General features: G+C 37.8%; 1 protein-coding gene and 8 non-coding genes across 9 annotated transcripts; all 9 read left to right on the forward strand.

The window, feature by feature from the left end:
- The first annotated feature begins 5,724 nt into the window (after positions 1–5,724).
- On the forward strand, positions 5,725–5,798 carry trnai-aau (transfer RNA isoleucine (anticodon AAU)). Its single transcript has one exon. It is a non-coding gene; the product is annotated as a tRNA-Ile (tRNA).
- Positions 5,799–5,942: 144 nt separating this feature from the next.
- trnai-aau (transfer RNA isoleucine (anticodon AAU)) lies at positions 5,943–6,016 on the forward strand. The gene has a single exon. It is a non-coding gene; the product is annotated as a tRNA-Ile (tRNA).
- Positions 6,017–6,158: 142 nt separating this feature from the next.
- On the forward strand, positions 6,159–6,233 carry trnai-aau (transfer RNA isoleucine (anticodon AAU)). The gene has a single exon. It is a non-coding gene; the product is annotated as a tRNA-Ile (tRNA).
- A 141-nt stretch (positions 6,234–6,374) lies between these two features.
- On the forward strand, positions 6,375–6,448 carry trnai-aau (transfer RNA isoleucine (anticodon AAU)). The gene has a single exon. It is a non-coding gene; the product is annotated as a tRNA-Ile (tRNA).
- Positions 6,449–6,590: 142 nt separating this feature from the next.
- trnai-aau (transfer RNA isoleucine (anticodon AAU)) lies at positions 6,591–6,663 on the forward strand. The gene has a single exon. It is a non-coding gene; the product is annotated as a tRNA-Ile (tRNA).
- Positions 6,664–7,021: 358 nt separating this feature from the next.
- On the forward strand, positions 7,022–7,094 carry trnai-aau (transfer RNA isoleucine (anticodon AAU)). The gene has a single exon. It is a non-coding gene; the product is annotated as a tRNA-Ile (tRNA).
- A 137-nt stretch (positions 7,095–7,231) lies between these two features.
- trnai-aau (transfer RNA isoleucine (anticodon AAU)) lies at positions 7,232–7,305 on the forward strand. Its single transcript has one exon. It is a non-coding gene; the product is annotated as a tRNA-Ile (tRNA).
- Positions 7,306–7,454: 149 nt separating this feature from the next.
- Positions 7,455–7,528, forward strand: trnai-aau (transfer RNA isoleucine (anticodon AAU)). The gene has a single exon. It is a non-coding gene; the product is annotated as a tRNA-Ile (tRNA).
- A 3,612-nt stretch (positions 7,529–11,140) lies between these two features.
- On the forward strand, positions 11,141–13,231 carry gng8 (guanine nucleotide binding protein (G protein), gamma 8). The gene is made up of 3 exons (XM_055043741.1): positions 11,141–11,320; positions 11,903–12,015; positions 13,011–13,231. Exons 2-3 carry the CDS (start codon positions 11,932–11,934, stop codon positions 13,137–13,139), a joined length of 213 nt encoding a protein of 70 aa, XP_054899716.1. The 5' UTR covers positions 11,141–11,320; positions 11,903–11,931; the 3' UTR covers positions 13,140–13,231.
- The last annotated feature ends 76 nt before the right edge of the window (positions 13,232–13,307 follow it).

A 13,307-nucleotide genomic window follows, 5' to 3' on the forward strand; every position in this document is an offset into this window, starting at 1 on the left:
AGCTGGCTCTGTGGGAATGCAGATGACTGGTTTTCATCCAGAAGAAAATTGGGGTCAATACTAGTTCCCATCATTTGGCTCACACCTCCGCTGGACTGAACATTGAAGATGGCAGCAACCTCCTCTGCTGAGACTGAGCCTTTTGTGTTTAGTGGAACTGTATCTTGAATTGGATCATTTGGTATCTCACCACCATCATCTACAACAGCTTGACAGTTGTTGGACACTCTGAAGACATCCTGCACGAGTTTGTCATTCACACTGTTGACCTGGTCCAACAGCAAGGTATATGGCTCATTTACGAGGCGATGACCCACACATGACTGGACAAATGGCTCACGGCTCAAGGCATCTGCAACAATGGGGCCAGGGATGTATTTCAGGTCAAAGTCATATGCAGCAAGCTTTGCCACCCACCGCTGTTCACACGCATCAAGTCTGGGTTTGGTCAGGATATAGGTCAATGGATTATTGTCAGTCCATATGGTGAAGTGTCTGCCCTTCAACCAATGGCTGAATTTGTCACATACTGCCCATTTCAAGGCAAGAAATTCAAGCCGGTGTGCAGGGTAGTTCAGTTGGGAACGTGAAAGAGTTCTACTTGCAAAGGCGACTGGTCTGGCCACTTTTCCACCAGGTGGCAGTTGTGACAGGACAGCGCCAATCCCATCAAAGGATGCGTCGACAGCTAGAATAAATGGTGCCTTGAAATCTGGATGGGCTAGAGTAACACTTGTCATGAGGTCATGTTTCAGTGTCTCAAAAGCAATCTGGCATGCATCTGTCCAATCAGCAGGTGTCAGTTTTCACATGACCTCTCTTTTTGACAAGTTTGCGACCTTGTTTGTGCTTGTTTTGAGCATCCAGTCCAGCTGTGAGCTTAAATAGTGGTTTTGCCTTTGCAGAACATGCCTCAATGAAGCTTTGATAGTACATCACCATGCCTAGATAAGTCCTGATTTTGCTAGGGCAAGGTGTTTTTCCATCAGACTCCATTAGGTCAGTGACTTGGACTTCATTTATGGCCTTCACTTTCTCAGGATCTGTTCGGACACCATGGTCATTGATGACATGTCCAAGAAACTTCACAGTCCGCCTTAGGAAGAAGCACTTCTTGGGTGCGAGTTTAAGATTGTGTTCTTTGAGACGGGAGAAAACCATTTGTAGGCGATGGAGTGCGGTTTCCTCTGTAGGTGCAAATACCATCAGATCATCAAGGTAGCACAATAGGCTTGTGAAGTTCTCATCCCCGAATATCGACATCATCATCCTCATGAATGTAGCCGGACTATTGCACAGGCCTTGAGGGAGGCGGTTGTATTCATGTAATCCAAAAGGAGACGAGAATGCTGTATATTTTTTGTCATCAGGGTGCAGAGGGACATTATAAAAGCCTGATGTCAGGTCCATTGTTGAGAAGAATGCATTACCACCAAGGGCAGCCAAAGCATCAGCTTGATGCGGTAGTGGGTAAGCATCTTTCACAGTTCTCGCATTGAGCCATCTGAAGTCAGTGCAGACTCTGAGGTCACCATTTGGTTTCCATACCAGAACAAGTGCAGATGCATATTCACTGTTTGACTTCTGGATAATGCCTCTCTCTTCCATCTCATTCAGAGTCATTCTCAGTTTCTCATATTGGCTTGGTGGTATGCGCCTGTAGGGTAAACGAAATGGCTTGTCATCAACAAGATGGATGCGGTGAACGAACCCCTTAGCTTCTCCACAATCCATCTTGTGACGGGAGAAGATTGACTCATGCTGCACAATGAGGTCAAGGAGCTTGTCTTTCCACTGCAGTGGCACTTCACATGATTTCAGGTCAATGTCTTGCAGACCCAGAACTTTCAGCGTATTCATCATGTCCTCCTCTGACCTTGGTTGCACAACTGTACTCTGTATACATTGCACATTACACTCAATTTTGTCAGCTTTTGGCAGGTCTTCAACTGCAATACATGGAGACACATCTGCTAATTTGGCATTTCTCTTCAGTACTATAACCCTGTCTGTAGGATTGATGACCCTAACAGGTACCCATCGATCTCCCCAAAGAGGAGTGACAACTCTGCCAACAAGGATGTGTTTTGGTCCAGCTTTAGATCGTGTTGGCTCAACAATCACTGTACTGCCTGCTGACATCACCGCCGACTCAGGTAACTTGCTCCAGACCAGGTGCTCACTCTGTGGTTTCAGGGTCACACAACTTTTTACTTTCACTGTCCCTACTTTATCTGGAATGCAATCACCCCTCCAACGTTCTGTGTTGGATAACAGTGACAGAAATTGGCAGTGGTCAGGTGTTTGGCCATTGTTGGGTGAAGAAACTAGTCTCCAGTAACTGTCAGTGCTCTTTAGTTGGGTTAGAATGTGTTTGATTGCATTGCTGCCAAGAATCATCTGTTCTGTCTGTCCTGGAACAACCATTGTTGGAATTATCATCCTGCATCCATAAACCATGACATCAAGGTCATACATGTCTTTGGGGAAAATCTGCTGTCCACCACAGCCTATAATCACATAGTCTTCAGCTGTGCCTTTCGTTATATCAGGACATTCCTGTAAAAGGGATTGAACAGAGGACTCACTTATTGTACAAGCCATTGAACCACTGTCTAATAGTGCTTTGAGGGTGGGGCCATTCTGTACAGACACAGGTGTGTAGAACAGGTTGTTAGTTTCTGCTATTCTTTGGGATCCCTGGAATATCGGTTTCTTGGATGAGGTCAATGTACTACTGTATAACTCAAAGAGGGATGCATTATCTTGGATTTCTGGAGACTCATTTTTAGTGGGAGGCTTATTGGGTTCATCTGCACTGTCCTCCCTTGTGTGCAGACCAGTCAGTTTTCCTGATGCTCTGGGGCAGCTCTTTTAGTTGGGCAGTTGTGGCGTGAATGACCTGGAGCATAACACTTGAAACAAAGCCTATTTTCTCTGCAATGTGACAAGGCACTGTGGTCGTCAGCTTTGCAAATAATGCATGGTTTAATAGTGAAACCATTTATTATGTCTGCATTGTCTACAGGTCGCCTGGGTGGAATTCGCCTTCTTTCATGTGGCTGATTAGAGGCTCCATGTAGCAGAACCTTCTCTAACATCGACATTACATCTGTCAGGGACATACTGAGTGCTGTGTGTCTGGGGGTACTCCTGACTGTTATGTGTAGGGATCAAGCCATGGCCCACTTCTGCTTTGTGCACTTTAATGTCTACTGTCTTCTCGTGGTGCACTGGGAAAGTTTCTTTACAGCTCATCTCAGCATGGTACTGATTCAGCACCTCCAGGACTTCACATGCTGACCACCTGTCAATAGTTTTGGATCTGAAAGTGAGAGCCAGGTCTTTACAGGGACAATTCCTAATAAACATACGTGTCACCTCCATCTCAGGATTTTCAAATGATTTGCCCTGCTCTCTCAGGCAGTCAGAAGCAAGGTCAGCTGCTCTGTTTAGTCTCAGCCAGTAGTCATATGGGTCTTCGTGGTCTTTGGGCAAGGTCGAGTAAAAGTCAGCTAAGGGGACAGCAGAGTATTTAGAAGAGCTGAAGTGTTTTCTGAGGAGACTATAAATCATGTCAGGATGAGCAGTGATGTTAATGTTACTATTTCTAATCCCAAACTTAACTACATCCTTAGCCTTTCCCCTTAGATGCATAAGGATTTCCTCAGCCTGCTCTTCAATCTTAACATCAGTTTTCCTAATGAATGTTCTCATCTGATCTTCCCAATCATGCACTGTAATGGAGTCTGAGCCATTACCTGCAAAACATGGAGGTTCTTTGACCTTTCTCTGCAAGACAACCTGAACCTGGGATACATCAGATACACAACCAGACTGACCCACAGTACTCCCTGCAGTGTGTGTGGCTGTAGAACTGGGAGAAACTGTGATATGTGGCTGTATGCGTGAAATGATGCTGTCAGCCAGCTGATGTCCTATCTCCTGTAAAACAGATTTCATCTGTGCAGTTACACATTCAGAACTGTCAGTAGTAGGATTATGGACTCCAGCACTAGGAATTTCATCTAATGAGGGCATAAGACCACCAGGAGCAGGACTATCAACAGAAAAAGGAATGGAGCAAGCACACCTCTTCCTCTTCCAAAACTAATGGGTGTGCTGAACCAGAAGTGGTTACTTTGATTAGACATTGTTCAGGGAGTTTAACAAGTGGAAAGATATTCAAAATCCAAAACACAATAGGAAATAAAATCATCAATTTGGAATAAACAAATAATAAACAAAATAAGTCAGAACAATTTGCATAGTATATTACTCTAATGCTCCATAAAGGTTTAAGTGTACAGCAACGTCTTTTCACTGTCCTGAAATGTTACTGTGAACATGAAACTATACACAATGTGAATAAATGTATTCAAAACCCGATGTGGCAGACAGGACGGTCACAGGTTCGACGAGCTTGATTGTAGTCCAAGGTCACGGCACCAATGTAACAGCTTCCCCTTTATGCACAACCAGACTGACCCAGTCTGGTTGAATTTTCTGTAATAACTGTAATAAATGGTCAACACAAATTAGTACAGTGAGCTCCACTACTGGTCCATCAGCTCTCCGCATACACAGTAGAGCGCTCAACAGACTGCGTCACAAACAATCATTACAATCTGGCTTAACAACATATTTTTCTAACAAATGATCGTATAGTGATATTTGATTATTAATACTTCTTTAAAATTAATTTAACACAATCTGGTCTATTTCCTATAAATAAAGAAAAAAATAGACAGACAACAATCAAATTTAACTAATAAACTAATTAACAGTAACTTCTAACTGAAACAGGGAACAAACAAACTGACAAGCTGGTAAATACAGCAAACCGACAATACAACAGACAAACCGACAACTCAACTGAAGAAAAACTGACAAACATAACTGACAAAATAATTTACTAATAAATAATATAATATAATTACCTGTAATAAATGGTCAACACAAATTAGTACAGTGAGCTCCACTACTGGTCCATCAGCTCTCCGCATACTGCAATAAAACTCCACGTCAGTCTTTGAGCACACCTACTATGACTATTCAGAAAAGAACTGGACTTGGTGACTTACCACAGTAGAGCGCTCAACAGACTGCGTGGAATTTACGGTTTAGCTTTGTATTTATAGGCAACCAGTAGGGGCGCCAAAAACCATTCATCACATGGTAATTACAAAACATATTTTAGCAAGAATTTCATCTTAATACCCGTTACAATATATGACAGTTTGACCTCCAAAACAACTTGGCTGCAGACAGCTTTAAATTAAACCATTATCCATGTTGATTTTGAATATAAGCACGTTTCTTAAAGCTTCATTGTGGAAAGATCATGTAAGTGTTTCTTAAATCGATGAAAACTCCCCATTAAATATGGCAGGTTAGCTCAGGTTGTTAGAGTGTGGTGTTAATAACTACAATGAAAATAAAAATAAATAAAAAATGACTGAAACAAAATCAACACTTCAAATAAAATGGGTAGAAAATAAAATACACAACTCAAAATAAACAAAAGACTGGAAAATATATCTTTATGCACATTGATTTTGAAAAACATGAGAACGACACTTGTCAGGATTGTGTTGGAAGCTGGTCAGAGCATGGTGCTAATAACTCCAAGTATGGTTCAATCCCCATACTTGCCAATTGAAAAGTACAATCTTTCAGAAAATTATCTATTTGAAATTGCTGATGAAACTCACATTGACGTATGGCCAGTTAGCTCAGCTGGTCAGAGCGTGGTGCTAATATCGCCAAGGTCATGGGTTCAAACCCCATACTGGCCAATTCGAAAGTATAATATTTCAGAAAATAAGCTAATTAAAATTGCTGAAGTCTTCAACTGAAACATTACATATTTTGAAAAATATCACACTTTTGTCAAGATTGTGTGAGTTTTTCTTAAATCGATGAAACTCACAAATACATATGGCCGGATAGCTCAGCTGGTCAGAGCGTGGTGCTAATAACGCCAAGGTCATGGGTTCAAAGCCCATACTGGCCAATTGAAAAGTACAAACTTTCTGAAAATTAGCTATTTAAAATTGCTGAAGGCTTTAACTGAAACCTTACATATTTTGAAAAACTTCACGTTTGTCAATATTGTGTAAGTTTTTCTTAAATCGATGAAACTCACATCGACGTATGACCAGTTAGCTCAGCTGGTCAGAGCGTGGTGCTAATAACGCCAAGGTCATGGGTTCAAACCCCATACTGGCTTATTAAAAAGTACAATTTTTCAGAAAATTAGCTATTTAAAATTGCTGAAGGCTTTAACTGAAAAGTTACATATTTTGAAAAACATCACGTTTGTCAAGATTGTGTAAGTTTTTCTTAAATCGATGAAACTCACAAATACATATGGCCGGTTAGCTCAGCTGGTCAGAGCGTGGTGCTAATAACGCCAAGGTCATGGGTTCAAACCCCATACTGGCCACTTGAAAAGTACAAACTTTCTGAAAATTAGCTCTTTAAAATTGCTGAAGGCTTTAACTGAAACGGTACATATTTTGAAAAACTTCACGTTTGTCAAGATTGTGTAAGTTTTTCTTAAATCGATGAAACTCACATCAACGTATGGCCAGTTAGCTCAGCTGGTCAGAGCATGGTGCTAATAACGCCAAGATCATGGGTTCAAACCCATACTGGCCAATTGAAAAGTAGTCTTTCAGAAAATTAGCTATTTAAAATTGCTGAAGGCTTTAACTGAAACATTACATATTATGAAAAACATTATGCATTTGTCAAGATTGTGTAAGTTTTTCTTAAATCTATGAAACTCACAAAGATGTATTTGGTTAGCTCAGCTGGTCAGAGCGTCGTGCTAATAACGCCAAGGTCATGGTTTCAAACCCCATACTGTCTAATTGAAAAGTACAATCTTTCTGAAAATTAGCTATTTAAATTTGCTGAAGGCTTTAACTGAAACGTTACATATTTTGAAAAACATCACACTTTTGTCAAGATTGTGTGAGTTTTTCTTAAATCGATGAAACTCACAAATACATATGGCCGGTTAGCTCAGCTGGTCAGAGCGTGGTGCTAATAACGCCAAGATCATGGGTTCAAACCCATACTGGCCAATTGAAAAGTAGTCTTTCAGAAAATTAGCTATTTAAAATTGCTGAAGGCTTTAACTGAAACATTACATATTTTGAAAAACATGTGTTTGTCAAGATTGTGTAAGTTTTTCTTAAATCTATGAAACTCACAAATATGTATCTGGTTAGCTCAGCTGGTCAGAGTGTGGTGCTAATAACGCCAAGGTCATGGTTTCAAACCCCATACTGGCCAATTGAAAGTACAAACTCTCAGACTATAAACTATTTGAAGTAGATGAAAGCTTTAACTAAAACATTTCACATTTTGAAAAGCATGAGAATGACACTTTTGTAAAGATCTCGTAAGGTTTTCTTAAATCGATGAAACTCACTTTGGACAATGGTCGGTTAGCTCAGCTGGTCAGAGCGTGGTGCTAATGACACTAAGGTCATGGGTTCAAACCCCATACTGGCCAACTGAAAAGTACAAACTTTCAGAAAGTAAACTTTTTGAAGTAGCTTTAAGATTTAACTAAAACATTCCACATTTTGATTCACATCAGAATGACACTTTTTTCAAGTTTGTGTAAGTTTTTCTTAAATTGATGAAACTCACATTGACGTATGGCCGGTTAGCTCAGCTGGTCAGAGCGTGGTGCTAATAATGCCAAGGTCATGGGTTCAATCTAAATTCTAAAAAACATTAGAATTACACTGTCTGTAATCTTTGTCTTTGGTCATAGATTCATTAAAGTAAATAATGGCCAAAAAATCTGTGACTGATTTTACGCTTGTCCAGTTAACCTGGGCTCCCTCTCATAAACTTCACTTTAACAAGAATATATATTCTTTGTCAGAAAGAAAGAAAGGTAAGGAGGGTGAATTATATTCTGTCCAAGACCCCATATATTTTTAATATTTATTTTTACAAATTATACTTGATAATAAAGTTAGGAAACAAAACCTACCTGTATGATGCACAGTCACGTGTAATTTAAGGACTGCTCCTATCCTGGCTTTCATCTTTTTTACCTGTTGCCCTCAAGGTGGTGCTATCGATGCATCACAAAAGGTACAAAAGCACTCAAGAACAGTTTCACAAAACCACTCTGAACTCACACCTGCATTGACTAAATCGTCTAAAAAACCCTGGTCCCCAGACTTACCTCTATCTATCCACTAGCTGATCAATATGTAATGGAACTGATAATTCGGTGAAATACTATCAGTGATCATGCTTACTTCATATGATCATAACATACAATTCTGTTCTTTATCAGTTAAAATCTTAAATTTGAGAGCAATCAATGCTAAACAAATGCAGTGACATAAGACGGAAACATCAGAGTATACCTCAGTAGTATACCATACCATAGTAATACCATAGTATTTGAAATGACAAAGACCATTTTTAAGGAACTGTTGCAAGACTTGTTTCAGTATTGTTTTAAAGACATGTTTTTAAAACATGGTATATGTTCAGATTGCTGAGCAAAACATTTAATGGACAGGTATGATTCATGTCCATGTCGTTTAGTACAAGGAAAAGCAGCTGCAGCTAATACAAAGTCAGATCCACAACATTGACTTTTGTGGTGAAGCTCTGGTTACAACAACCAAAATAGTAACACAGACTGTTATTTATTCTTGTATCTTAAACTTGCAGTAGCAATTTAACAAATAGAAATGGGGGAGTGTTCTAACTGTGTACTTGGTAAGAAGAAAATGAGGTACAGATGTGTCATATACTGAGCAGCAGAGACCACAAGCTAGAAAAGCTGGTTTTGGGTTTTATATGATGTGGAAAAATAAATCATCCAAGACAGTCAGAAGAACTGGAAAAACTTGTTCGCAGCATTTCAGTCAGGATTGTTTTGGCTAAACCTGGTTTAATCTGGGAGATTTCAAAAAACGTTTAAAAAGAATAAATAAAGTTTTTACTGCGGTTGGAGATTTGTGGTAAACAAAATAAAATAATAGTAAAATGTTATAGTTATCCCCCCAAAAAACAAAATAATTAGTGATAAATCCTGTTGGCAGTTCTGTACTGTAAAGATTTATTTGGTCATTTTTAAATAATTAAGATAAGTTGTTAAATATAATAAATACAATTTTTAAAACGTTTTATAAACCATATTTGAGCTCATTATAAATGTATTTACATAATAAATTTTCTATTACGTCGTTTTAGACAGATCTAATTCAGCTTAATTTACACCAGGTGTGCTATTTTGGCGAACTTTATCGCCATCTACTGGTAGGAAAAAGCACAATACACACTCCTTGAAAAACGGGATCAGCTGAATCAGTCAAAACGTTTTCTGTCCAAAAATAAGCAAATACAAAAAGAAAGACTGATGAAACTACATTGTCAGATATACTTAGTACATAAGGATGAGATCCTCTCAATTGAAATGCTTTGAAATCTATCAGGAGCTTCTTTGCCATAGTGATCGACTACATTCTTGTGTTTCTTGTGATGTCATAGATTCAAATTCATGCAAAGCCGAACTAGAAGTTTTGTTTAGTTTTTGTAAAAACTGCATGTTGTTGAGACATGCAATGTAAATTCATACTCCAATCCATACTTTAAAACAAAATACAACACTATAATATAAATATCAGATATGACTCATGAAGTCTATTAAGTGCTATTAAGTGCAAATTCTTGTGATGTAGGGAATTCATATCATTAGTGACAGAGGCAGAACAGATCTATATATCTATTACTTATCTATATAGAAAAAACAGTTTCCTCAACATGGGCCATGCTTTGTTAGCTGCTCTATTTTTATATTTTAGAGACCTTTTCTTTTTGTTTATTGACAATAACTTTCTTTCCACTGGTTCTTAGTTTTTATTCTTTTCAAATTCTGCTTCTCCTACTTTACTAAGAAATCTTTTAATCATTTCAAAGCTGAAGCTGTGCAGCATCAATCACACGTGAACAGTATGAGACAAGGGGTGTTCTGACATAATGCATTAATATCTTGGCATTACCAAGACATTAATGCATATTTACAGAGACATGATGTCATTAAATTAGATTCTAATCATATAGAAATGAATATAACACATCTAGCTTATTTAGGATTTTGACTCTTGGTAACAGTAGCTGTTTTTACTCATAAGGTCTCCATATCCCTCATGAAGGGAAACCAATTACTACGGGGAAACAAATGTTAATGAGGCACTTGACATTTAACTCCATAATACTGTCACTTTGCTCCCTGCTGCTCCTTGAAATAACAGCCAGGGAAGACTGGCAGCCTTTGAGAGAATGTAATGACAGCCAGAAACACATTCTATTGAAACAGGATATATATTCTTCATAAAGAGAGACATTATAATATTTTCTAGTTGTAAGACCATAAATAAGATTAAGCCTTTCCTGTTTTAGGTCACTTAATAAAAACATAATTGTGTCTATTTGCCAAATTCTACCAGTAATTTAATTTTTTTCACTTTCTTCAAAATCAGAGGTCTTGATGCATTTTGTTAATGTTCAGTATCATTGCCTTTCCTCTTAACTTAACAAATTCAAATTTAAATCATGGTGTACACTTAGATGAAATATTTATCTATAAAACAATTCATTAGTATTATTAGTGATAATACAAACCAATTGAATTGTTTAGCTTCCAAAAACTGTCACAGTTCATAAAAAATAATAAGACAGTAAGTCAGTTGAGTGTGCAGAATCACATATATGAATAAAAACAATGTCATGAAGATCTACTTCCACTTATCCTTAGTCCTGGTGTAAAAGTATACTGTCCAGAAAGAATAAAAGTCCTTGATTATATTTCCAAACGATTTATAAATACTTCCTTTGGGAATGTAGCACAAAGGAAAATTAATGTCTTGGAAATAATTCTCCTGAGATTTTCCGTCTCCCTCTCTTCTTATCAAATATAAATTTTTGTCTGGCTTTCTGGCATAATATCATTATTAGTTAAAATATGATTATATTTTTTTAACTATTGCACTGTCTCAACTTGGCTGTCATCTCAGGTGAGAGACTAATGGAGACTTAGAAGATGAAGGTCGCACCACAGGTTGCCGTTAGTGGCTGCATGGAGCCAAACCTGGAGGCAGAACCACCAGCGCTAATTGTTTGAAGGAGGGAACCTAGTAAAGCCTTCCTCCTCCTCATCCTTTGCTATTAATCTCACTTCATTGTTACTGTTATTGTGGGGGGCGAACCCTGTTGAAGATAAGAGTGATTTGATTGCAGGAATCCAGCTGCTTCTCAGTTTGTCCTAGTGGTAAGTACAATTTTATTTATTTTCTATTGTGAGAAGAAAAAAAAACATTAATTGAATGATATAACTGTTGTCAGTATTTTTCCAAAGGACATTAACTTAAAACAATTCGATTGATGTCGTTTTTGCTGACTTTTACATATACTGATACATTAAATACATAGTTTTCTCATTTGTGGTGACCAGTATTTGTTAACTTTGATTGTGTTGATATATGCACTGTAACATTATATTCAATTCATTCAAAAGCAGCTACAGCATTGTATGAAAACAAAAGTGGAAGCATTGCACAAAGCTAAATGGGCTCTATATAACATAAATATATATTTTAAGAGTAACACAGTAATGTAAAATGTATTTACTCCGGGTGGCCGGATGACGCCCCCAGGGAGGGATCTGCCTCCGCTTCCCTGTCCTCCTCCTTTGAGACCCTCCCTGCACCGCTCACAGCTGAGACCCAGGGAGCAGAATTAACAAGCAAATTGAAACAGACTCTAAATGTGCTTTTCATATGAGTTGCTGCCTATATGCGATTCAAAGTTTTCTTCTTTTTCTGCCCACAATGCACTGTTTAATTTGCTGCAGGTTGGCAGATTTCAGAGGCAAAGTGGAAGATGTCTAACAACATGGCCAAGATTGCAGATGCAAGAAAGACAGTGGAGCAGCTGAAACTGGAGGTCAACATAGAGAGGATGATGGTGAGTGAGCAACTAATGGGACCACAAACAAAAGTCAATACTTTAATTACGTCAGCATACGTTATCGTCAAAGTTTACCCCATGTCTATATGTATTGACATAGTGACAGGTTTTTGATATGGCTCACTACCTAAGGTGGTGGCACAAGCAACTGAGAAGCAAAGAGTTGAGTTTTAAAATTTGCTCATTTGGATGGCTGTTCAATAGGTGGGAAAACATGTCCACACACCACACAATGATGCTTTAGTTGGTACCCACATCACAGCTTCTTATCTGGCACTAAAATGTTATTGCAGCATTTTTGAATGAACCTGAACTGCATTTGATTCTCTGTGGTTAAAATCCCCAATATTTTGATTGTAAGGAATAGCTGAACACTTGCAAAATTCTTCTTTATTTTCTTTTAAACATAAAAAGCATTTTCATTTTGATAACCTTAAACTTGGTTAAGTGTATAACTCATAGAATGTAAATGATCAAATTGAAATTAATCATTATGTAAAAAGTATTTTCATGACACTTAACTAATACTTTGTAGTTCTTGAGTGTTCTGATAAGTCACATAAAAAGATAACATTTTTGTCATATATGGTCAAGTCAAAAAACGCTAAGTTTCCCCCCCACAAATTAGCGTAGTATTATGCTTTAGAAGTTTAAACTTTCTTTTTCACAAAATCTGCAAATACAAAGCAATCAATATTGTATATCAAAACAATTTTAAAATTCAATTTAGCTCATTTCAGTTTATTTACAAAGCGTTAGCTTACAGCAAACGTCATCAAAAGACACTATAAGAGAAAAGTATTCAATTTATATACAGAATATTTACATCTTTGGAATAATCCTGTGAAAAATATTGACAGATTCAAATTAAGACATATTTTGGAATGTAATTCTTGTTACACAATGCTTTATGAAATTAAATGAGTGTCTAATCAATGCAGCCAAGTGTATCCAAAAGTAATGTCCAATCTTTAACAACCTATTTTTCACAGATATCCAAAGCAGCAGCAGAACTGATGTCCTACTGTGAGTCTCATGCTAAAGAAGACCCTCTGGTGACTCCAGTCCCTTCATCGGAAAACCCTTTCAGAGAGAAGAAGCTACTCTGTGTCATACTCTAATTCCTTGAAAAGTTTTTGTGCATTACTGTCTTTCTAATTAAATAAATCTTTAGTGACTTTCCAGATGCAAATGATCATCTTTTTGGCATGATATAATGGCAATAAAATGTGATTGAAAAAGAGTGCAAAGTTCATTTGAGCAGCCCAACACTGTTGCCTTGTGCACAC

Source organism: Poeciliopsis prolifica, unplaced genomic scaffold (genome assembly GCF_027474105.1).
Source record: "Poeciliopsis prolifica strain line A6 unplaced genomic scaffold, Auburn_PproV2 SCAFFOLD019, whole genome shotgun sequence".
Classification (NCBI taxonomy): Eukaryota; Metazoa; Chordata; class Actinopteri; order Cyprinodontiformes; family Poeciliidae; genus Poeciliopsis; species Poeciliopsis prolifica.